This window comes from Pristis pectinata, chromosome 7 (genome assembly GCF_009764475.1).
Source record: "Pristis pectinata isolate sPriPec2 chromosome 7, sPriPec2.1.pri, whole genome shotgun sequence".
Classification (NCBI taxonomy): Eukaryota; Metazoa; Chordata; class Chondrichthyes; order Rhinopristiformes; family Pristidae; genus Pristis; species Pristis pectinata.
In genome coordinates, this window is record NC_067411.1 from 24,585,294 (window position 1) to 24,612,187 (window position 26,894).

Genomic DNA, 26,894 nt, shown 5'->3' on the forward strand with positions numbered 1-26,894 from the left:
ACACACACACACACTCACACACGCAAACACACACACGCACACCCACATACACGCGCCACACTCACACACACACATATACATACACACCTCACACACACCACACACACACACACACACACACACACACACATATCCACAGACACAAACACACACACTCCAACATTTATACACACCTACTCACCATCACACACAAACACACAACACCTTTCAATTTCTCTCTCCCTCAGTTTCATTACCTCTTCCTTCTCTCTCTAAGTGCCTCTCTTAATCTTTCTTATCCCTTGGTCACCCTTTCTCTCAGCTGCTTCCCCCTGCATTCACTCCTTTCCTTTCCATCTTAATTGGCCCACTCTCTTCCCCTTACTCTTGAGATTTTGGCAACTCACTCTCTCCCAGGGTGAGGCCACATCCATGACCAACACCACTAGGATAACATCTGTGGAGAAAGAAAAAGAGTAAATGCTTCAAGTCAGCAGTTCTGTTCTGATGAGTGGTTATTGGCTCTCTTTCTCTTTCCACAGATGCTGCCTGACCTGCTGAGTATATCTAGCATTTTCTGCATTTATCCCACACTTGTTTCTTCTGGTATCTCTGTATCCATTTGCACTCTGCAGTTCCTCTGGCTCACTTAAATCAGTGGCCTTTCAAAGCGTCTTGTGGTAGACTGAGTGTGTGATTGAATCAGAATTAGTGCTTCTGTTAAATGAGGTAATATTTCTGGGGGAAAATGGGCCACTTGGCCACAGAAAAAGTGGAGTCTCTGGCTGGAGAATGGGAAGCTTGGGGCTCTGGGTGTGCTGAAAGGGTGAAGGGCAAGCAACAAAGTTCTGAAACCAAGGCTGGTGGACAGGTGAAAACCACGAAAATGTAGAGCAAACAAATGCACATAAATAGTTCTCATGGTCTGCAGCTCATGTGAAAACAAATTAGAAACAATATATAGTTTTATTAAAGGTAGGTAAAGCCTTGAAAAAGTTGTAGAAAGACTAAGAGTTTGAAAAAGATGCTCACTCCCATATAACAAAGTTCAACAAGTTCAAATTGTCATTACTGACCATACAAAATACAAACACAGGGATCAAGTACTGGCTACATGTCAAGATGGGAAAAGTGTCCACTGTCTATCTCAGCAGTTCCAAATAATAATCTCCCTCTATGACTCATTTCCAATTATTTAGACAATGCATTGTTCCTTTCTATCTGCCCTCACACATTCACAGCGATTACATCAAAATTGACTGAGCAATCTCCCTCTAAGCTGTCTCTTCTAATTTTTCCGATTCTTGGTTTAAGAGTTTGCACTAATCTCAAACATATTAAGAGGGTTCAATTTATCTGTTTCCTCAATAATTTGAAATACACATTTGGAGCCTTAATTAAGGAACTCTGTATACTTTTTATTGTACATCAAACATATACTTCTGAAATTTGCGGAATGTCATAAAATTTATGGATTGGCACTAATCAGAAATAAACATATGGCTTAAGTCTGTAGTGCTGTTTTACTTAAAGAGCCAGCTGTTAAACCTTCCCTTTTGTTTGCAGTTCAAAACTACTCTTTTTCCAACAATCATATGCAGCTTAAAAACTCTTTCAGTACAGTGACACATGTCATCCAAGTATAATAGGATGCAATTACAGGGGAAGGTTATATTATCAACTAAATGTTACTCTACAATTCAAATGCCAAAACACAGCAGTAACATTAAATTTTTTAAATAGAATGGGTCTCCCTCAACTCTGCTTTAACCAATATTACATTGTTTACAAAAAAGTATAGATTTCTGATTGCAGAAACCCAAAAGACATGCTCTAAACTATTAAAATGATTTTTTTAGGCTTTTGTCTATATTGCAACATGGGAGAATGGGTTGTTTAAAGACAAAAGTATAAGTTAGGAAAATTGTCATTCATTATGTCAATGCACTCCAGAAGCAAGGCCAAGCTCCATCATTGCAGAGAGTACGAGAGAATGGACCATTTGCTAAGCATTCATAAAACAAATATCCCAGACTAACACATGACTGCACAATACGACTCTTCAACAATAAAGGTCCAAGACCCTGGAAAACATGGATCACTTTCCATATAAGCTCTTGCAAATGCATACATCAATGGTAAAATTTGGCACTGCCTCCATTGCTTTTCCAACTTGAGGATGAGTCTTCAACCCAGCTTCTAGCTCAGGGTCTAAAAACAACTGTGATCCCCATCTTCCTGTATGGTTTGGAGACATGGACAACCCATACCAGGCACCTTAAAGCACTAGAGAGGTGGCAAAAACGCAAAATCCATTTGCAGGATAAGAGAATTAATGTCAATGTCCTCTCACAGCCCAACATCAAGGCTTTAATTACACCTTGGGGACACAGGGGACCGCAGATGCTGGAATCTGGACCAAAACATGGGGTAATGGGGATCTGCCCCCTTACCTGCATCTTCTCTCCCACACTCCTGCTCTTATACACCCCCTCCCTGAGCAGTACAGAGATAGATTTCCTCCGGTCCTCACCTACTCCACCAGTCTTGGCACCCAGCACATCATCCTTCACAACTTCCACCATCTACAATGGGATTCCCACCACCAACCACAGCTTCCCCTCCCCACTGCCTTCTGCTCTCCACAGGAATCACCCTCTCTCTGTGACACCTTGATTCACTCATTCCTCCCCACCCATGCCCCTCCCTCCCTAGACACTCTCCCCTGTAACGGCAAAAGGTGTAACACCTGCCCCTACACCTCCTCCCTCACCACCATCCAGGGCCCTAATCAGCCCTTCCAAGTGAGGCAGTCTTTCACACGCAAATCTGGCGGTGTTATTTATTAAATCCAGCGCTCCTGCTGTGGCCTTCTCTACCGCAGTGAGACCGGATGCAGACTGGGTGACCGCTTTGCCGAGTACCTGTGCTCTGTCCACCGTGGCCATCTGGATCTCCTGCTTGCCAACCATTTTAATTCTCCTCCCCATTCCCACAACGACATGCCTCCTCTGCTGCCAAGATGAGGCTAAACACAAACTTGAGGAATAGAACCTCATAATCTGCCTGGATTGCCTACAACCCAACAGCACTAACATTGAATTCTCCAACTTCCAGTAATTGGTCCCCCTCTGTCCCTTTTCTCTCTCCTCCTGATCTACCTGCCCCCCCAACCCCCATCACCAATTTCCTCTCCTCCACCTTCTCCATCTGCCCACCACCCACACACTCCTCCCACAGGTTCCCCTCCTCCACTACTCCCATCTGCCCTCCGCACCTCTCTCCCTTTATTCCATGCCCCACCTTCTTCTCCTATCGGATTCCATTAGCTTCAGCCCTTTGCCACTTGCACCTATCACCTCCCAGCTTCTGGTGCTATTTCCACTCCCACATCCATCTGCCTATCACCTACCTGCCCCCCCCGCCCCCCGCCTCACCTGGATCCACCTATCACCTGCCAGCTCTTGCTCCATCCTTAACCTCAACCTTTTTATACTGGCTATCTCCCCTCTTTCAGTACAGATGAAGGGTCTCAACCTGAAATGTCAACTATCCATTTCCCTCCGTAGATACTACCTGACCTGCTGAGTTCCTCCAGCATTTTTGTGTGTTGCTGTAATTATACTTTGATGGGTGGGTCACATTGTCCACAAGTCTAGTACCAGATTCATGAAACTGACACTCTGAGTTCTAGCACAGAAACAGGTTTCCAGAAGGACAGCAAAATTGTTCCAAAGATGTTCTCATAGCCTCCTTAAACATCCTCACTGACTCATGGGAACCCTAGCCTGTAACCCATCAAAATGGAGAAGGATTATTCAGGAAGGCACTGAGAACTTTTCGTTTCTTTGACAGATAAACACGGATTAAGGTTGAATGATAGGAGGTTTTCAAGGAGAATTTCCCTGCGGCTTAAGAAAGATTGAATCTAAAGGTAATGAAAGCAGAAATCATGAACAGTCTAAGCCAAAGGCAATAAATCTAGGAGGTGAACATGTGGAAGGCTTAAGAATGAAAAAAAAGTAAAAGGACTTTAGATTTAAACAAACCTCATGGAAATAAATCAATTCTAATCTGCTGCTCTATGCACCTCACCATCTCTTTTCCCTTAAAAAATGTATCCTATCGTCTCCTGAAATAGTTGTACTATTAATCTAAAGCTAGTTACTTGTTATTTTTATTCTCTGTTGGGCAAAGAAGCAAAACTTGGTTTAGTAGTGTCTTCTCAGATTTAAACCTCTAGGTCTCAGTCTGTCCAGCCTTTTTTTTCCAATAAAGTTGTAGCCTCCATCAACATCTATGTGCTTTATGCATTTCAGTCACAGCCTAACAAATCCCTTTTCAACAAACCAATCACTGGAATGCTTACTCTTTACATTTTTTGATAATAGCTTACAAACATTCATATTGTCTTTTGTCAATATTTCCATTAATTACTTTCTGGGTGGTTGAGTTGCTTAGGAATGTGCTGCCATTATGGGAATGCCAGGGGAATAAGCTGATTAACAAATCTGATTCTTAAAGTTATTGTAAATACACTTCTATACAGCAAAAAGAATAGTGGAAAGTCTGACTGTCTAATTACTGGGTGATTTTAGTAATATACACAGTTATTTGTGCTTAAAGGAAATAGGAACTTCCACAATTCCTAATTTGCAAAGCTCCACAATTAGACACCGAAGCTGGCAAACTGCTTTTTTTTGATTCAGGATTACTTCCATCCATTCATCATTATCAGACAAACACAGAGTGAGAATATTCAGACTTTGACTCATGTTAATAACAATGACGACGTTTATAACTCTGGTGGAACTTTTAGTACGGTGGCATCAGTTGATGAATATTTCAACTCAAACCTGCTCCAAAAGCAATATTTTATTGCTGTTAAGGCTGAAAGAACTAAACAGAAAATCATACTGAAAAATATTTATTAATTTATTATTGGGACAGGATCACTGTACCTTAAATGTAGTAAGATATCTGAACAAAGCTTGAAATCAAGCAACTTTAGGACTTACAGGGGCAGATGATTGGTGTATGTCAAGAAACATCCTAAAGGAGCACAGAGAAGTAGAAAGGCCGAGAGTTGTGGGGAGGGAATTCTAGAATTTGGGTCCTGGCTGCTGAAACCATTAATATTGTTGAACAAGCTTTGCATCGCAAAGGCTTATAAAGAATACCCAATGTGTGCTTGGGATGAACGAATGGAAGTATAAATATAAATATGAAGGCTTGAGGTCATTGTCCTTTGACTGAACAATCCATTATTATATAACCAGACTGATTGGTCCAAAGGTTTAAATTGTTCAAGGGTCAGGAAAGAACAGAAACACGTGTAATTTTTATAAAGTGGTTGAGATCACAGATTCTTGTTTATATTATTTTGCTGTACCTTCTCTGAAAAGAAAAAGTAATTATTTTCTTAGAAAAGCCTGGAAAGGAAAACTTATCAGAAGCATATGATTTTAAGCATGCTGATATCAAATTAAAATAAATCCTATAAAATTATAATCATGGACATTTATGGCACTGAGGGAGGCCATTTGCATCCTTGCTGGTCAAAAAAGTCCTACTCAGCCTTGGAAAATACGTCATAGGCCTCTTCTAAGTACATTTTAAGGGCGGCAAAAGTTTCTTTCTTCGTCACTGTGCACTAGTGGTGGAGGGAACAAACATTGACAGTGCTGGATGGGCTGCCAGGCTGCTTTGTCCTGAATAGCATCAAGCTGCTTTGAAAGTTACTGGAGTTGAACTCCTCCAGGCAAGTGGATGACGGTTCTGACTTGTGCCTTGTCATTGATGGAAACGCTCAGATGTAAGTTAGCAAGAGTATTCACTGACATCTTTAACTTCTTCCTACTCCAATCTGAGGTTCCCTCCTGCTTTAAGAAGACCACTGTCATCTGATGCCAAAGAAAAAATAACGTAACATGCCTTAATGACTACCAACCAGTGGTTCTGACATCCACCATCATGAAGTGCTTCAAGGGACTGGTCATGGCATGCATCAACTTCAGCCTCCCAGACAACCTCAACCCATTGCAATTCGCCTACTGCCGAAGCAGGTCCACAGTGAACACCTTCTCCCTGGTCCTACACTCATTTCTGGCACACTTGGATAACAAAGACACCTACGTCAGACTCCTATTTATTGGCAACAGATCTGCCTTCAACACCATAATTCCAAGCAAACTCAGCTCCAAACTCCTAGACCTAGAACTCTGCACCCGTCTTTGCAACTGGATCCTTGACTTCCGGACCAACAGACTGCAATCAGCAAGGATAGGCAACAACACTTGCTCCATGATTACCCTTAACACTGGTGCCCCACAAGGCTGTGTCCTCAGCCCCCTACTCTACTCCCTATACACGCATGACTGTGTGGCCAAGTTCCACTCTAACTCCATTTATGTTTGCAGAAGACACCATTGCAGTGGGCCAGATCTCAAACAATGACAAGTACAGGAAGGTCATAGTCTCTACTGGCATGGTGTCAAGACAACAATCAATGTCAGCAAAATGAAGGAGCTGGTCATTGACTTCAGGAAGTAGAGTAGAGTACACACCCCAGTCTGTATCAATGGAGCTGAGGCGGAGATGGACGAGAGCTTCAATTTGGTGTAAATATCACCAACAATTTGCCCTGGTTTATGTGGATGATACAGCCAGAAAAGCACACCAATGCCTCTACTTCCTCAGAAGCTAAGGAAATTTGATATGGTAATTGTGGAATTTGGCATGTCAGTGACCCTCACTAATTTTTATAGATGCGCCACAGAAAGCATCCTGTCCGGATGCATCACAGATTAGTATGGCAACTGCTCTGCCCAAGACCACAAGAAGTTGCAGAGAGCTGTGAACACAACCCAGTCAATCACGTAAACCAGCCTCCCTTCTATCGATTCTATCTACACTTCTCTCTGTCTTGGGAAAGCAGCCAACATAATCAAGGATCCCTCTCACCCCAGTCGTTCTCTCTTCCCCCCTCTCCTGTTGGGCAGAAGATTAAAAAAAGCCTGAGAGCATGAACACCAAACTCAAGGACAGCTCCTATCCCACTGTTATTAGACTCTTGAACAGACCTCTCATACGCTAAAAGATGAACTCTCGATCTCCCAATCTACCTCATCGTGGCCCTTGCACTTTATTTGTCTACCTGCACTGCACTTCCTCTGCAACTGCAACACTATATTCTGCATTCTGTTTTCTTTTTACTCCCTCAACGTAATTATGATGGCATGATCTGTCTGGGTGGCAGGCTTTTCACTGTATACCAGCATGTGATGATAATAAACCAATATCCCAATACCGATATCCCCATTCCCAACTCCTAAATGCCTTCCTTTGTTTCTGACTGTTAGCCAGTCTTTAATCTGTGCTAGTAATATTACCTCCAATACACTTCCCTCTAGTTTTGGAGTCATGGAGTCACAGAGTTGTACAGCAAAGAAAGAGACCCTTTGGCCCACCAGATCCATGCTGACTTTTTTGGCCCATCTACACTAATTTCATTTGCCTGCATTATCCTTCTATGCCTTGCCTACTTAAATGCCTGTCTAAATGCCTCTTAAAGGTACTAACTGTATCCAATTCTACCACCTCTTCTGGCAGCACATTCCAAATATCAATCACTCTTTGTATAAAAAACTTACCCTCAGATCCCCTTTAAATCTCCTACCTTTCAACTTAGAACTATGTCCTCTTGTTTTTGGTACCCCTAATTTGGGAAAAAGATTTGGACTGTCTACGCTGTTTATGCCTCATATAATTGTATCTTCTATCAGGTCAGCCCTGTCTCTTTCGCTCCAGGGAAAACAAACCCAGCCTATCAATTCTCTCTCCATCACTGAGGTCCTCTAATCCAGGCAACATCCTGGTGAGTCTCCTCTGCACTCTTCAGTGCAACTGCAAACTTCCTATAGTTGTTTTTAATAATCTCTTGTGCGGATACATATTGAACATCTTCTGAAAATCCTGATACACCACATTCACTAGTTTTCCCTTATCCATTCAACTCATCTTTCCTCTTATACATTTGTGGAAGCCCTTACAGTCACGCATAAGAGAACAAGTGACAGGGCAATAGGGGAATAGGATAGATGAGGTTGTTCTGAAAGCTGGCATAGACTCAATGGGCCAAATGGTCTCCTGTGTCATGAGAAATGTGAGTAACATGATTCTGTCAAAGGCTTCTGGAGTTTTTCAGGCAAGGTTTGTGCTGGTCCACCCACGGCACACTGCTACTTCAAGGCCCTGTGGCTACTCACCTCCGGGATGGACTTGCCAAACCTGGAGGAGGCAATCCCAGAAGGGAAACTTGGGTGGCAAGTCAGGGCTTCCCCCACATGCCTTTTAGATAAAGGTACACACGCTCACCAGCTGTGACATCTGTGAAAGGGAAAAGAGTTTTTTATTTATTCACTTTTATGGGTCTGGCCATCACTGGCAAGGCCAGCATTTGTTTCCCTTCCTTTATTACCCTTGAGAAGGTGGCGGTGGGCTGTCTTCATGAACCACTGCAGTCCTTTTGGTGAAAGAACTCCCACAGTACTATTGGGTAGATTCTTCCCTCTCCACCCTTTGGGTCTCAACCCAGAATGCAGACAATTCCTTTCCTCCCACAGATGCTGTTCGACCCACTGAGCTCCTCCAAGCAGTTTTTGATGAAGATGAATTCCTTGGTGACATCGGTCATGGGAACGGGAGGTGCTGTTGGAGTGACAGAGGTGAGTAAATGCAGCGCATTTCATAGATGAGTCTTACTGCAGTCACCGTGGACTAGTGGTGGAAGGAACAAACATTTACAGTGATGGATGGACTGCTAAACAAGCAGGCTGTCTTGCCCTGAATAGCATCAAGCTTCTTTGAGTTATTGGACCAAAACTCCTCTGGGCAAATGGATCACAGTTCTAACTTGTGCCTTGTCAATGATGGAAAGGCTTTGGTGTGAGGTGAATCACTTGCTGTAAGATGCCCAGCACTTGACCTGCTTTAGCAATTACAGTACTTATATGGCTGGGCCTGTTCAAATTCTGTTCAATAATGACTCCCAGGACACTGATGGTAGGGGACTTAGCAATGCTAGTGTCATTAAATACAATAGCTTAGGTGCTCACACTCTCTCTTGTTGGGGATGGTCGTTGCCTGGCTCTTTCGTGGCATAAATGTTACTTACTACACATCAGGCCATTCTCAAATGTTGTCTAGGCTTTGCTGTTTGCAAGAATAAACTGATTTGTTAGCCGAGAAATTGTAATGTAATTTAATATTGTGCAATCATCAGTAAATGTTCCTACTTCTAACCTTATGACAAGTTGGTGGGAATGGTGCATGTAAGCAAATGATCTTGTTTTGTTGGTAAAAGTAAAGTTTCAACGTAGTGACTTGGGGAGATGATGCCTTTAGAAGAATTGATCTTCCTCTGGTATATATCAGAAAGATGTTACAGAACCATAGCCCAAAGGAAGGCAAGGGGAGACGAGAAGCTGTTTGGAGTTTGAAGGATGGTGCATACTTAAAAACCTTGGCCTGCACTTTCTCTTTGTAGATACTTATCTACCTACCTACCATGCATTTCCATCAGATACAGTTGTTTCAGGTTTCCAGTATATGCAATTTTCTTTCTATATTTTTTTATATTGAAGAGGGTATTGTACTGATTGTATTTCACTGCACAATGATGTTTAGTAAATGTGAGCTGTTACCATCTGACCAACACTTGGAATGTGATTGAAGTAACTTGAAACATCACTCAAAGAAAAGCTCAAGACTGACAATTTACCTTGAATTTCTTCCCTTAAATTGTTGGTACAGGATGTACTGAGCTAACAGTTGTTGTGTCAACAGTTTACTTCCACCCATTGCATCATAGAAACAGACCAAAGTTATGCATATTGTTCAGTGAGCCATATAACAGTTTTAATAATACCCTGCAAGTCTCCGAGTAGGAAAAGAATTACATAAGGGCGAGAAGGGCCACAATAGGACAGTGTATCTTTGGCTTGTTACAGAGTGAGTATAGGAAATTATCATCTAGAAATTGGACTCATTTTCATCTTTTTTTTGTGTAAATCATGCAAAAATAAGTGTTTTGCAAGTTTTGAAGTGGGTGGCACAGCTAGTAGTGCAGCTGTCTAACAGCTCCACTGACCCATTCTGACCTCTGGTCCTGTCTATGTGGAGTTTGCATATTCTCCATGAACACAATGGTGTCTCTTGGATCCTTCCACATCCCAAAATGTGCTGGTTGGCAAGCTAATTAGTCACTTTAAATTACCCCAGTCAATAGGTAAGTGGTAGAATCAGGGTAGTTGATACAAATGTGGGCAGAATAAAATAAGACTAGTGTAAGTGAGTGCTTTATAGTCAGTGTGGATTCAGTGAGGCAAAGGTGCCTGTTCTGTGACTCTGACTCTGTTCGCACTCATATTCTGTTGAAGTCCCACCTACAGGCTGCCATGGAAATAGCATTGACTCACTTCCCATGAATCAGTGACTAAATGACACAGCAGTTATCTATTTAATCACCAGGGGAACCACGATAGATTTAAGGTAAGAATGCTTCAATTTTGCTATTATTTTAGTAACACCCCATTTGGCTTTAAGACAAAACTGAGAACCCACCTAGTACAGCAAAATGATTGAAATGCAATTTCTTGGCATATGCTTTATGCTGTTTAACTGCATTATTATATGTACATGCTCAGGACTTTGCTTCCAAGCAGTCTACAAAGCTAAACTATACTACTGCTGTATATGAATTGAAGTTAAGTAATAGTCAATAGAATTATAAAGTTTCTGTGGATGCATCCATACGATCTTTATTTGGGTGCAGAAGTGTTGGTTTCAGACACTGCGGAAAGGAAGTTCATTTCAAGTACACTTGGTCATGTACCTGGAACAAGGCACAATCAGCCCACAGTTATTGAACCATTAAGGTCAACTGTACAATTCAGATGGATCTGGACAAATGGAAAGGAAAGAATTTGCAGGGCAGGGTTGTGGACTTCAGCTGAATTACTCAAATCGAGTCAGTTTTCCTCCATACTGTGACCATTCTGTGCAAACTATTTACCTCAGATGTAATCATGTGACTTTATTTAGATTTAAGGTTGGGAAGACTATGACTAGTCTTGCGGGAAGTTTTGCAACATAACAGCAGGTCTTTCAGGTGATTCCAAGTGAGAATTCTAATAAAGCTTAGAAAGGATTGTAAATCCCATTAAAAGGATTAAAATGAATAAAAAAATTGTTGCAAGAAAAGCTTCATGCAAGTAAAAATATAAAATTAGTGAAAGTTGTCAGAAGAAAGCCACATTATTTTACAAGAATGCTGCCAAGACGTGAGGGACTGAATGATAGGGAGAGGTTGGACAGACTGGGACTTTATTTTGGAGTGCAGGAGACTGAGAGGTGATGTTATAGAGTATAAAATCATGAGGGGCTTAGAGAGGGTGAATGCACTCAGTCTTTTCCCCAGGGTTGGGGAATCAAGAACCAGAGGACATAAGTTTAATGTGAGAGGGGAAAGATTTAGTAGGAACTTGAGGGGAATCTACCCCCTCCCCCCAACAAAGCAGGGTAACTGTTTGGAATAGGCTGCCAGGGGAAGTGGTTGAGGCAGGTACAATAACAACTGTTAAAATACAGTGGGACAGGTACATGGATTGGAAAGGTTTAAAAGGCTGTATAACTCCATGACTATGACTCTAATATTTCCTTCCAATATAAAGCACAAGTCAACGAAACTGAAACTCTTTAGAAAGATTTATTTATTTTACACAATTTGACAAAAGCAGACAATCATTGTAAAAAAAAATGTTGTCAAGCACAATTTCAATAGTTTGGTTTTAAAAGGAACAGCTATAAATAGCTAACACTATGGGGAAGAGCAACTTACGTACACAAGGCACAGATATCAGTGTGAACTGACAAGACACATACAAAATCAATTGCTAGAGCCAAATTATTACTTAGTTACCACACTACAGGTAGTACACATTGGCTTCAAATATACTTTTGGCCATTAAGGCAGTAGTGCATATTTATTATCTTGTATTGTATAAATCATATAATATTTTATCTTTTTACATTGAATATTTTAAATGGAATGTTTTCATAACTGAAATTGTACACTGCATTTAAAGCCAACTATTTAAATAAATGATTAAATTTAATTATTCTTAAACTAAATAAGCAATATGGAACTATTTCTGCTTGGAGCTTTGGTCAATGCCCCAGGACAGAAACTAAAGCCACATTACTGTATCATTTTTATTTCAAAATTTAGCAAAATTATAGGAGTCCAGAAAATCAAATCAATTGAAAATCATGAATTAAGGATTACGGTGATTGCAGTTTTAAAATTTCCACTTCCAGTTTTCCTCTATTTCACCAGTTTGCTAAGCTAGTTCTGCACTGTTCATTGAAAATTAAACTATCAAATTAGAAAATATGTATTAAAAGTTACAACATTTGATTTCTCTTGTTATGTTATAGTTTTATTATTGGAAAATCAAAAGATAATTCACAAAGTGAAAGCACATACTAAATGGGGAGCATTAAGTAACCCCTAGTTTAAATACTTACTTTTGAAAGTCACATGGAATTTGAGCTGTGAAACATGTATGGAATTAATAGTTGGTCAAACATTATGCTGCAGTGTGTTTTGTTGGTAGACAGATACTTAATAAGTATACAAGGCAGTGTCTTAATCAGTTCAAATTAGTAATTACTGTTGTATTGTATAAATTGCTTTCTTCCTATGTAAGCATCATACTGAAGTATCAACAAGCACCTGAGTTATTATATCAGATAGTTTTCCAGAAGTTCGATTTCTCTGTAATAAAGTTTTATGTTTTTTTTTAGAAAGATAGCGCAGAAATTAAATATCACTTATACTGGCTTTCAGAATTATGATACATAGACACAGATAATTATACAATTTAAAGGAGACTCCTGCATTGTCAATAAAAAGCATTACTTGAATCAGAGGCAGATTTAGCATAAAACATTCTCAACACAGCTTTACATTTTACATCCTATGGAGATTAAACCTGCATTGAAGGCATTTCTTTTTACTATCAGCCAGGTACAAATAAGATCCAACTAGATTTTTTGACTTCGGACTGCATTAAACCGTTGAAAACAACAAGTATGCATTCATCTGAAATGCTCAGTTATACAGTAAATAGGAGGTTAAGACATATTCCATTTTGTACTTGACCAAAATCTCCAGACACCTTGTAGGATTTTTCTGCAGGTTCACTTAAATCATCTCCTCTCCCTTGATTAAGCAACAATCCAAATTACAAAAGTTAACTCTGGTAACAGCAAATTAGCTTTCAAAATGCAAATTTGGACTGAATTCTAAAAACAGTGACCTTATTGTTTAAATTCCTGACTTTCAACAAAATATCACTGCTCTAATAATAAATGGATCACTCCTCTTCCTTTATTTTCTCTGCAGTATGCGAAGATCAGAAAATGCCACGAGCAACTGGAGTGCCAGTGGATCCAATATCAAAATCGTACATTGCTCAAGAGTTTGGGAAATGGGTTGATATGGTGCAATCACTAAGGGATATAATAGATTCTCCAAAGAGAAATCAACATTGCACCTCATTGGTAAGGCAATTTTATGGCTTTAAGTATTTCAAACTGGGGTTACTATATTCATCACCGTTTAAAAATCCAATTAAGCACAAGTGCTAAATAAAACAAAGTAACTCAACAGCAAGTGATCCAAATGCAGGCATTTTGTCATATTTTTTCTGCATCAACTTTGTAAAATTAGAAATCTAAGTTGATAACTGAACATACCAAGAATGCACAAACTACTTAGGCAGAGAGTCCAATGGTAGAAAAGAGTGATCTGTGTTTCATAAAAACAATTGATGTCTTAACTATCTTTGTGACCCTGCTATTGAGTGTGAAGACAATATTTTAACTATGACAAGCTTAACATTTTTATACAGATTTGACTGTCAGAACTGCTACAGCATGGATTGTTTATTTCCCATAGAATTTCTTGTTCAGTAAGAAAACTAGCAGATTTACATTGACCTTAGCCTTGTCAAACATCTTCATGACTGCCACACCTTCATACTGCAACTCCAGCAGGTCCTGCAGAAGTGAAAACAAAAATCTTACAAACTAGCAAGTACAAACAGTGCTAACACTCCAAACATAATGGGCTGGAATCAGGCAGGTGTGTATGGGGCCACAAGCTAACTGCATTGTATGCCAAACTTCCTCAACTGCACACTGCAGCCCAGAAGCTGAGAAGGCATTGACGGGCAGAGGCAGTTGCACCTTACCTCTTGCTCTACCCCAATTCACTGTCGAGGAGAGGCATCAATGTCTGGACTTCAGCTCTACTCCAATTAGAATCATCGGAGATAACTGTAAAAAAAGGCCTTCCAATATCATTAGCTGTTGGAAGGCCATCAGGGCAGTCCACTGGTGACTTTAAGTTTCTGTTGCCCAAGGTCTAATCAGTGCTTGTACCGTGTTGCTGAGAACAACAGCAGTAGAGATGCAAGGCCACAATAATTGCAGCTGCAGTTCTGCCACGAGCAGTGACTGAGATCAGGATGATTTCGCCCAATGTCATATATCCCAATTCATTACTGGAAATAATGGCAGGTAAGGCAGATAAAGCTGGTAACAGCTATAATTTATACAATGTGTTACTGAAGTCCTGTTGCAAGGACAGGACCCCCATGTTCTTTGGGGCGGGAGGTGGACGAAGAGAAACACTTGTCAAAAATTGAATAAGGGAAAGATTTCTGTTGAAGATAAAGTCTGACTAGGCTCTGGAATTATCTGATGGATAGAAGTAAAAAAACTTCAATATTAAAGTGGAAGATATTCTCACTTTGATTTGCAAGCTTAGATCAAGTTAAAATAAAGACAATTGTATAATAGTCAATTTCCACTAATCAAAATTCCAATGTTATGCATCAAGAGACTTGTTCCTCTATTAAAGTGTATTAAAAACAGATTTATACTGTGCAAACCACATATAATCAGCTGTACCTTAAACATAGGCAAGCAGACAAAAGCAGTCGCCAATACAGAAACAGACCTATTTTTCGAAAAGTAAATACACAACGAGCGAGTTTTCTAACAAACATTTAAATAGTTCCCTACTCTTCTCCTATGGCATTCCCTTTTTGTTCCCATCCCTTGCATAAATTCTTATGAGCAGAGGATCTGATTGGAAGAATGATGCTTCCCTTGGGAAAGTAGAAGGGATCAATCCACAGAGGGGGGTGTGACTGTGATACAACTGAATTCCTGGCCCCTGACCCACCCCCAGTGGTGAGAGAGAAAAATGTTATTGCCTTTTATTTTTTGTTTGCAGGTCTAATTAGGATTTTAAAGTTAAAGTAGGTGTGTTACTTTACAGAGGTTATGAATCCTCATCAGCCACAGCTCTGATACCACAGTAGAAGCTGAATCCATACTCTTTGTGCCTTTGAGATTGCTCCTTATTTAAAAAAATACAAAATCAACAAACTTACTTCTTATTCAAACAGTTCAAATGTAAAAGTAGCTGTGATAGATTGCTGAACAAAAAAAAATACACATTACAGCATTTAGCAACAAAGCTGTTTAAAAAAAATTAAGCCTGTGTTCAAACAATGAATATTGTGTGTGGCTGGAATTAAAACAAGTTCTAACTTATTGTATGGAATGTTTTGGAGCATATTCCTTTACAGCAGCATTTAAAACCTTCCAGGCAGCTCATATTATTGCTTATTACAATTTGTTTACAGAGAGGATTTATGCATTTATTCCAGCATGAAGTTGTGTAATGCTTGGCTATGCTCATTACAGTAGCTTTGATGTTCTGTAAGTTGGAAGCTATTCACACAGTTTACACATTCCAAAAATGCAACAGGTTGCTATGTTATGAGGCAGTAAGTCAAAAGTGGCTTCTAGGTCTGTGCCAGTAACTTTGTGATAACCCTTTCCGAAACCAAAACCCCCAGAAGTCCAAAATTAACTCCACTCTAATGTAATCATGATTTAGTCAAAATATTCTCAAAACTTCCAAACCCTGAGTTATATACACAACCACATTAAACTTGACAGCTGTATTCTGTACCTGAAAATGCAGTTGTACTTTTCCACCTCCATTCCCATGAACTTGGCCTTGATTTCAAAATCACCCACTTCCTCACTTGGTGTGATATCAAGTGGACATTCTTAAACCTAAACAAAAACAGAAACAAATCCAGTAGCCGACAAGAATATTTCAAAACAAAGAGACTGTGCTATTTTAAAGGCAATCAAAATTACACAGTTTAAAGTACACTATCCAGTTTAGAGTAATGTATTCTCAGGAGATAGGCAAAGCCTTGACACATATAGAGTTTAAGCACAATGGTATTGAGTTAGAAATAGCTAGGGATGTTTGAGTTGTTCCCCTAAGCACAAAACAGTAAAGGGAACTTAATTTGTGTTCTCAAAAAAAAACCTGGAACTTTGACGAAGTATAAGTTGTTCCTCCTGGCAGGTACATTGATAACCAAGATTTAGATTCAAGATAATTGACAGTGGGATCAGAAAGAAGATTTTTTCCTCAATATTGCAAGTTATGATCTGGCTTACAAAAATAGTCCTTTCCTGCACTAAACGTCTCAGATCCATCCACCATGCTGAAAATTCCAAATCAACTTAATGTGGTCTTCAACATCTAATATTTTCAATTAAAGCCTCAGGTCATACCACTTCCTTTTTGTTATCCCCATATATGAACTGAAGTAACAATCAGAAGAGAACTAGAGCACTTTACTTAAAATACTTTAAAGTAATAATTGGAATTTATTCACACATTAGCAGATCATATGAATTCTAGATGTGACAGCAAAGCTTTCCCTTGATCATTGTCATACAAGAGGGAAGGCTAATGTATTAAATTCAGCCCTCAGTTTTGATCGCAGATGACTTCTGACTCAAACATGCTGTTCCAGCCACAGTAGATTTAATCAGTAAAGACAACTTCCTGGACATAAACACCCACTTACATGATCACTGTTGTCCAGATGGTTACATTAGTCATCAGCAACAGCATGCACACTGATAAAACAAGCCATTAACATAAACGGGGATGTGGAGACATACTTCTCTAAGCTATTTGCAACCAAGGTTAGAGTTAGAAATGCATGACTGAACCCCATTTTCTGCTATCTAAATAATTTCAACTCTTTCTTTATGCAAGTAATTAGCGCTGTTTCGATGCTTCATCCTTTACATACACATTATATTTTACATTTTCAGACAAAAATGAAAACACTCATCTTCAAACAAATGAAAACTGTACTGAGAAGTAACAAGAGAAAGTCCTCAAGCCACATTAGGTTACTTAGTATTTTAAGAACATTGCTCACCAATTATTAATTCCATTGAGTTGCTGAAAAATATGCAGATGTCTAAAAACTAAGATAATATGGCATTCAAACATTCCGTTGCAGTCTAGTATTTAATTTTTTCAGGGTAAAAAAACAATTACTACTCACTGGTTGGACTGAAGTCCTTCAATTTCCAGAATTACACCTTTCTCATGCAGACGAGCCGCCGTGTAGCGCAAAGTTGACTGTTTCATTTTCTTGTTGCCCTTTTCTTCCCCTTTACCATCTAATTTTATTGATCTTCTGGCATTCCTGTAATTCATCAAGTAAATTATTCATTAAATGACTACTGAAATAACAAAGCAATAAGAAAAGACCTGGTAAATAGAATGCTAATGCAGTTCATTGAATTTCCTAAATGCAAAACAGTTCATTGAATTGAATCAAAACATATGCCTACTTTCTTGTTAAGTTGTCCAGACAAGTTTTAATATAGGTATTGTAATAATTATTCTGTTCTTCATAAAACTTGGCCTTTGAATTAAGTTGCACTCAATGTCTGCTGTATTTTCACAAGTTCTGCCTTGCGACGCTGTCGGTACCTTCTCTGATTTCGAATATCCTGAAACATAAAGAGAGTATGATTTAAACATACATTTGAAACAGATCATTTAATGCTGCAGAACCTTTTCAGCAAGAAGGGCCTGTGACTAAGAGATATAGTACATTTTAAACAACCAATGTGTTATAAAGCAATTCTGCAGGGTTTTCAGAAACTTGAGGTCAGTGTTGAGAGTTAAAGTATAGGCACTCAGAACACACAGAGTAAAACAAACTGACAGATTTCCTGCATGCAATAAGTTAGACAGAGTTTTGTCTTTGCAATTATCCAAAGAGGCATTACAGATTCAGAATGGCAAGTGAAGGCAGACATTCAGCCCACTAAGTCCAGGGTTGGTTCTCTGTAGAGCAATGAAATCAATCCCACTTTTACCCCCATGGGCCCTGCAAATTACTTTGTCTTTAGGGCCTATCCAATTTCTTTAGAATTCTCTCAAAGAGCTCATTTCCACAACTCCTGCAGCCAGTGATCATATGCATGCACTGTGTAAAGAAAATGATTTTCCTCATATCCCTTCTCTTCCTTTTGCCCAACAGTTTGAACCTAATCTTTTTGTTTCATTTGAAAATGTGCTTCGAAGAAACTGATTATGGTTGAGATGACATCCTTTGAACAAAAGGATCCCAATTAACAAACCAACACAAGGCACAATCAAACAAAATTTGACACTGAGCTATACAAGGAGAAATTAAGGCAGATAACCAGGAATTTGGGCAAAGAGACAGGTTTTAAGGAGCAACATAAGAGAGAGGTTTGGGGAGGGAATTAGAAGCTTGGTCTTAGATGCTCCAGAGACCAGAAACCAAGCACCACCATATCCTGGTGCACTGTAGATTACAGAAATAGTAATGGACAGGGGAGGGTAAATCAAATACCAATAATCTTATCTGCATACCTTTGCAATATCATTTATTAGATCTTGGTATTTATTTGATGATGAGACGAAGCCGGCCTGTTCTAGTGTCCGGAGGTTCCTTTGAATTTTCCTTTTTTTCTGTTCAATAGGGAGTTGTCCATCCTCGATATCAAACTGACTGTGTTTCATTTTATCAGGAACTTTGGCATCCAGCAGGGCACGCTTTTCCACCACTTTCAAGTAGTTGGTTTCCTAATGAGTTGGAAATGAATTATAGCAGTTGACTTACATCCAGGATAACTAAATAATTATCAAATTCAATCACAACCATTAATGATAACTGAAATCTCCAGTTCAACAAATGTATTCAATGAAATATAAATCATATTGATGGCAATACTTTGTCTTCCCTTATTACAATTGATATCAGAATTGCGCTAACTAAATGACGTTCTCAAATACTTCATCATATGTCAAACTATTATCAATTATAACACTACCAGGTCCTTTGTCCTCTTATAGTTCCATTCACTCAGCATAGAAATATCCCTGTTTTTTGATGCATAATCACATTGGAGATATTGTAAACATTTAGCTTTTTCCATTTGCTCCACTCATCATTTTTCCATAAAGGTGAATGGAAAAAGCTTGGGCGAGATGAACAATCCCACACAAGAACACAAGACACTGAAGCAGGCAGACCCCATCTCCTATTACCAAACTAACTTTGGATCCAACTTATCGACTTGCCTTGGATCTCATTGTTTATAATATTTTGGACCAGCCTTCCACATAGGACCTTGTCAAAAGCTTTACTGAAGTCCATGTACATTATATCAACTATGCTTCCTTATCCACATATCGTATTACTTCTTTAAAAAGTCAATCATATTTGTCAGATAAGCCATACTGACCATCTATGAACAATCCCTACCCTTCCAAGTGTAGATTAATATTGTCCCTCAAATTTTTTTTCCAATAACGTCCTTACCACTAGTTAGACTAGCTGCCCTTCTTAAATTAAGGTACCACACTTGCTGTCTTCCAGTTATCTGGCACCTCACTTATGGCCACCAAGGATTTAAGAATTTCCATGGGGTCCCCAGCAACCTCCTTTACACACATAGAGTCAGAGTAAATACAAACACAGAAATAGGCTGACCAAGATGTCCATCTAATCTGGTTCCATTTGCCTAGGTTCGGCCCATATCCCTCTAAACTTTTCTTATTCAAGTACCTATCCAAGTGGCTTTTAAACGTTATTATTGTACCTGCCTCAACCACTTTCCCTGGCAGCTCATTCCATATACGCACCACCCTCTGCGTGAAGAAGTTACCCTTCGGGTCCCTTTAAAATCTTTCCCCTCTAGTTAAACCTATGGCCTCTAGGTTTCCCTTCCCCTGGGGGAGAAAAGACTATAGAAACTTTTACAGTGTCTTTTTGTTTATCTTGTACTCTAAGTCATAATTTCAATTTCCCCCTTCCTGATCAATCTCTTGAGGAAATTTGAATAGTTTGCATTATTGCTCCATTTGGCAACATCATAAGCCTTTTCTTTTTATCCAAATCTATCTAACTTTTCAAGTTAGCCATGACTGGACCTGCTGAGCTTTGGACGTTGTAAGAATAGGGTGTCAATTTTTAAAAAATCTTAGGCATTGCTCATTGATTATCACACCTTTTAATGAAGATCCTCACACTACCATAGCGAATTCATGCCTCATACCTTGATAGTTTCTTTTGTTTACATTTATGACCCTCAATTCAGATTGAATTAAACTTCTTTCAATTTATTAATAAAATCCTATCACTATTATCACTCTTCCCTAAAGGCCCTTAACTACCAGCCCATAGACTTAGGACTGAAGTTGCCACGGGCACTGTTCAGTCTAAGTCACATTCCTTTATAAGTGCATTACAACAGGCATATAATCTAGCACGTTTTTCTGCCGCCAACCCCCCCCCCCCCCCCAAACACGGTATTTTGTTACCTGTTATTTACAACTTCCATAGATGTTCATGTTAAATATAAATTAAGCACTAATAGAAAGAAATGAAAAGAAGCCCAAAACAGAAAACCTAGTGGGGTCAAAATAAATCCTGTTATTACTAATTCACTGTCATGTTATCTCAGACTCAAGTAAGCTATTGTTATCTACTGCAATACAAAAAGGGACAATGATGATTATACTTCAAAAACAGTTTATCTACTTTAGGAAATCTTGAGATTGTGAAAAGGCATGATAGAATTATAATACTTGCCTCTCTCCCCCACAACTACAAATAAATGCAACAGATGAATGAGGAAATACTAACTCTTAGGTTAGGAAATATGGCAGCTTTCAATTAAATACAACTAGTGGCAACCAAACAAGTTGTTTTGGTGACACATCAGTCCCAATGCAGGTTTTCGACCTGAAACATTGACAATTCCTTTCCTCCCACAGATGCTGCTCAACCTGCTGAGTTCTTCCAGCAAATTGTTTGTTGCAAATGAGTTGTTTTCTCTTGTTGCAAGCTTCCTTTCCACTCAAAGGATCAGACACAAGATGCCCTGAATTTATGCTACTGTAAAATCCTCAGAACCAGTGCCATTTTCTTAGCACAGTAACTGCTGTGCTCTATTTGTCCCCATGTCACTTCACAAATCTTTGTCAAGTCTGTCTTTCAACCTTTGAGGACAACAATCCTCCTGCTGCTTGAGGACAGGCATATGTCAATCATTTGCTAATGCAGGGAAAGCCAGAAGCTTGTTTCCAAATATGGATGGCAGGCCTATTTTTAAGCCTAGTGGCTTAATGATGATTTAGGGCATTCCAAGATTCGGAGAACTAGGCAGTCTGCACAAGCCAGAATAGAAGTGAATTGTAGAGACAGTACATAACAGCTTCCTTTTTCTTCCAAGATTGTGCTGCCAGTCAAGGTTCCCCTGCCAGAATGATTCCCTTGTGTGGGCCAAAGCATCACCTGCAACCACATAACAAGCCTCCTGAACCAGAATTTTAGCTGGCAGCAGCATCAGCAGCCTCACGTCTGGCGCTGCACAGGACCTGAACAATTACTTCAAAGCACCACGCTCAGATCTCCCATTAACAAACTAGGTTGATTCACTGAAATTAAACCTTAACAATGAAACAAGGAGGGATTCGCAACATCATTAGTTCCTGATCTACCCTGGAATTTTGTAATAGACTTCAGCTGGTGCTTTGAGTACTGATTCACCAAATAAGTCCACTTCCCAAGCTTATGTTTCCATTTCACTTTCACCACCACCTCCACCCACCTAAGTATTCAAATGGACCAAGTCCCTTCTTCAACCAATGCAATGTGTGTCTTTCTCAATGAATTCTAGTCAGACATAAAAGAATGAAAAGACATGCTACAAACATGACTGTGTAACGGTTCCTCTGACAATAACCTGGAGCTGCAAGGTTTGAGAGGCTGGCTTTGAATCAGATAGCAATTAAATCCCAGCCAATGTAAACTTTAACTGATGAAGAGACGTCCTCAAAGGGGAACCAATTGTTTGCCTTTAATAAATCTTGGAATTGAATGGGTTTTCAACTTCTGAGTTATGGTGCCACCACTATACAAAGAACAGTAACCTTTATACCCAATGAATTAAATTGCTCACTTTGCAGTCAAAGTCGAGTTTATTGTCAGATGCACAACTACACAAATGCTCAGGTGCAATGAAAAACTTACCTGCAGCAGCATCACAGGCACATAGCATTAGCCACACAACAGCCACAAGAAAATCATAAATTATACAAGAAAGAACACAATTAGAAAAAAAAATGAAGTCCATTGTAGTGCAAAGTAGTCATACTGTTGCTATACTGTAGTGATTACTGTTGTGCAGGTCGGTTCAAGAACTGAATGGTTGAAGGGAAGTAGTTGTTCTTGAACTTGGTGGCGTGGGATTTCAGGCTTCTGTACTTCCTGCACCATGGTAGCTGTGAGAAGATAGCATGGCCCAAATTGGTGGGGATGTTTGATGATGGATGTTGCCTTTTTGAGGCAGCACCTCCTGTAGATACTACCGATGGTGAAGAGGGATGTGTCTGTGATGTATTGGGCTGAGTCCACTACTCTCTGCAGCTTTTTACATTCCTGCACATTCGAATTACTGTACCAAACCATGATGCAACCAGTCAGAATACTTTCAACAGCACATCTGTAAAGTTTGTTAGAGCGTTCAGTGATGCACCGAACCTCCTTAACCTTCTAAGGAAGTAAAGACACTGGTCCTGGGTGCCATCACTTATTACTGGGCAGCACAGTGGCACAGCCAGTAGAGCTGCTACCTCACAGTGCAAGAGACCTGGGTTTGATCCTGATCTCTGGTGGTGTCCGTATGGAGCTTGGATGTTCTCCCTGTGACTGTGCGAGCTCCCTCTGGGTGCACGGTTTCCTCCCACGACCCAAAGATGTGTGGTTTGGTAGGTTAATTGGTCACTGTAATTGCCCACTGTAATTGCCCCTAATGTGTAGGTAAATGGTAGAATCTAGGCAGAATTGATGGGAATGTGTGGAGAATAAAATGGGATTAATAAATGATTAAGATAAATGGGTGTTTGATGCTTGACACAGACTCAGTGGGCCAAAGGGCCTGCTTACATGCTGGATGACTCGATGACTTATCCATCAGTAGAATTAAGGCTGCTATTGTTCAAAAGATACAAGTAAAGTTACCTGCTGTGAGGAGGCTGGTGTCTCTAGTATTTCAGTTAATGTTTCTCCAGGTTGTGCTCTGATCACATCCACAATCAACCATTTCGTCCTTTCAAAGCAAATATAATTGTTAGCACTGGTTAAAATAGATCAGGTTTATCAAGAAATATTCAGTTCTAAAATGTCTGGTGTCATATTCTTAATATTTTAATCTAGATACCATGTTTCAATCCTGTGTTGCAGATCATTCGCTTTGACTCTATTATAACTTCACCTGCCCTAGTATACAGGCCATCCACTAACTTGACCCACGTTACCCCTGGTCCTGACATTAAACGTTGACAGGACCAGAGGGAGCTTATCAAATTGTTTCTTTCCACCCCCCACCTATCTCTAAATATTGGTGACCCTGTTTCTAAAAGCTTCGGATAAAATTCACGTTTTTAAAACAAGAAATATCTTTTTAAAGAATGTCCAAGGCAAATGACACAGAACTTCATAATCTCAAAATGCTACTACTCAAACATTTTAAAATAAAACCCTACAAAATGCTGCCCTTTGTTTTGATTGTTTGGTGCCTCCCATGGTTAGACATCACCTGGAAATGCTGCAGCAAAACAGAGCCTTCACCTCCCAGTGAACTTAACCCAACAAGTACTGAGAAAAAGAAAGCAGCCAAAAGCATAATATGTTAATCAACGTTTGTATTTTTCCAGAGAATAAATATTAGCTCTATAAAAATGCTTTATTTAATTTGCTTAATCTATATTTGACATTAACAAGACTCAGGAGTTGCTATTAAAAAGCATAGGATCAATGGAACAAAATTCATGTACAACTTTAAACAAAAAAACTCAACAGACACTGAAATCCTAAAACAATTAAAATAATGGAAAAGCATAGGTCAGAGAATGGATGCATACATATCTCTGGTCAGTTTTGATAAAGGCTCAATATGAAACACTATTTGTTCTCACCATGAAATGCGATGGAGCATTTCTGTTATTTTATGTCACATTTAGTTATGAATATTTAGTTGAATTGCCATTAGATTGAAGCCATTAATCACACTTCCTTTTCCCTCAATGTCAGCAAAAGAGCTGGTCATTGACTTCAGGAAGCAGGGCAGATTACACACCCCTGTATGTATCAATGGTGCTGAGGTGGAGATAGTTGAGAGCTTCAAGTTCCTTGGTGTAAGTATCACCAATAAGCTTGTCCTGGTCCAACCACATGGACACTATGGCCAAGAAAGCTCACCAGCACCTCTACTTCCTCAGAAGGCTAAGTAAATTCAGCATGTCCCCATTGATCCTCACCAATTTTTATAGATGAACCATATAAAGCATCCTATTTGGATGCACCACAGTTTGGTATGGCAATTGCTCTGCCCAAGACGCAAGAAATTGAAGAGAGATGTGGTCGCAGCCCAGTCTATCACGAAAACCAGCCTCCCCTCCAGTGACTCTGTCTACACTTTCCACTGCCTCAGGAAAGTGGCCAACATAATCAAGGACCCATCCCACTCCAGTCATCTTCTCTTCTGCCCTCTTGCATTGAGAGCATGAACCACCAGACTCAAGAACAGCTTCTAGTCTGCTGTTATAAAACACTTAAATGGACTCTTATACGATAAAGATGAACTCAATCTCTCAATCTACCTCGTCATGGCCCTTGCACATTTGTCTACCTGCACTGCACTTTCTCTGTAACTGTAACACTACATTCTGCATTCTGTTATTGCCTTTCACTTTGTACTACCTCAATGTATTTGTGTTTGGAATGATCTATATGGATGGCATGCAAAACAAATTTTTCACTGTATCTCAGTACATGTGACAATAATAAACCAATTCCACTTTTAATATCTATTTTCTACTGAAGCATGCAACACAGTGAAACCAATCAATCAGGATGGTTTTCATGATAGTTCACTGATCACACTTTTACCAGTATTAATGAAATTAATATTTTGGTTTACATGTTATTTTATTGTTATAATTTAAAAATACTATCCTCCATTTAATTCCTGGATTTGCCATTTTTTTTCAGTTTACTATCCAAAATATTAACCAATTTCAAACAATAAAATTATTAAGAAAAAAAAATCAGAGCCTACCATATGTATTAAAATGTTAGTGCTCAGAGACCTCACCTCTACTAACATCTGCAAAATGCACTTGAATAAAGAACAGTAATAAAAGGTGCTGAAACGTAAAATAGTGTTGTAAAATATAGCAGCCAGCTAGCCATGTAATTTGCTGCCTTAGAGTCATTCTGGTTACTCTGTGTTTCCTCAGTTACTCTGGTGGGAAACATTCTCTTTTCATTAAGAGGCAAGGTAAAGCTAAGCAGTTGGAATATCTGGCATTTTTATCATTTTTGGCTTGCTGCAGTCAATGACCTTTGAACAATTTTAGGTGTCTCTGATAACCAAAGTTGTTCAAACACATTTCAAATAGATTTAAACAAACACTGAAACTTAAAAAAATTACTTAAAAATACCTTAATGTACAAAGAAATTTATTATTTTATTTAATTTTATCAATGTCATAAAGTCACAGATGCAAACAGCATGAAAACAGGCCATTCAGCTCACCAGGTTCATGCCAACCATCAAATACACATGTTCTTAAAGAATAAGCTACTTGCCTACATTTTTTAATCAGGTTGGGAGCTCCATTCAAATAAATTGGGGCTTGCACCACATAGATCATACATGACGAGGTCTGACCCATGGGTCAGAGGTGAGTAGACCTACAGGAAGGATATCACCAGCAGTTTTTGTTGATATTACTGACGTAAGTAAGTTTAGGGCCAATACTTCAGGTCAATGACCTTTGAACACAACCGTTTATCAGAAATGTTAATGATGTTTTTCTCTGCTTCGGAGCACCTAGGCAACAGCAAAATATACGTCAGGCTGCTACTTATCGATTACAGCTTGGCATTCAACACCATCATCCTCTCAGTATTAATCACCAAGCGTCAAAATCTGGGCCTCTGTACCTCCCTTTGAAACTGGATCCTTGGCTTCCTTATTGGGAGATCACAGTCAGTGCGGATCAGTAATAACATCTCCTCCTTGCTGACAATCAACAAAAGCACATCTCAAGATTGTGTGCTTAGCCCACTGCTCTACTCTCTCTACACTCATGACTGTGTGGCTAAGCACAGGTCAAACGCCATCTATAAATTCACAAATGACACCACTGCTGTTGGTAAAATCTCAGATGGCGATGAGGCAGCGTACAGGAGTGAGATACAGGTTGAATGGTGTTGCAACAACAACTTCGCAATCAACGTCAGCAAGACAAAAGAATTGATTGTGGACTTTCAGGAAGGGGAAGTTGGGAGAACACACACCAGTCCTCATTAAGGGGTTAGCAGTGGAAAGGGTGG

At 39.5% G+C, this 26,894-nt stretch overlaps 1 protein-coding gene across 1 annotated transcript in view; it reads right to left on the reverse strand.

The window, feature by feature from the left end:
• Nucleotides 1-11,732: 11,732 nt before the first annotated feature.
• Nucleotides 11,733-26,894, reverse strand: part of iqgap2 (IQ motif containing GTPase activating protein 2) — a 228,648-nt gene continuing 213,486 nt past the window's right edge. Inside the window, 9 exon segments of the mRNA XM_052019190.1 lie at nt 11,733-14,103; nt 16,094-16,110; nt 16,113-16,187; nt 16,190-16,200; nt 17,508-17,651; nt 17,800-17,885; nt 17,887-17,961; nt 18,857-19,069; nt 23,514-23,601. Coding sequence (XP_051875150.1) covers nt 13,990-14,103; nt 16,094-16,110; nt 16,113-16,187; nt 16,190-16,200; nt 17,508-17,651; nt 17,800-17,885; nt 17,887-17,961; nt 18,857-19,069; nt 23,514-23,601 — 823 coding nt within the window. The 3' untranslated portion in view covers nt 11,733-13,989.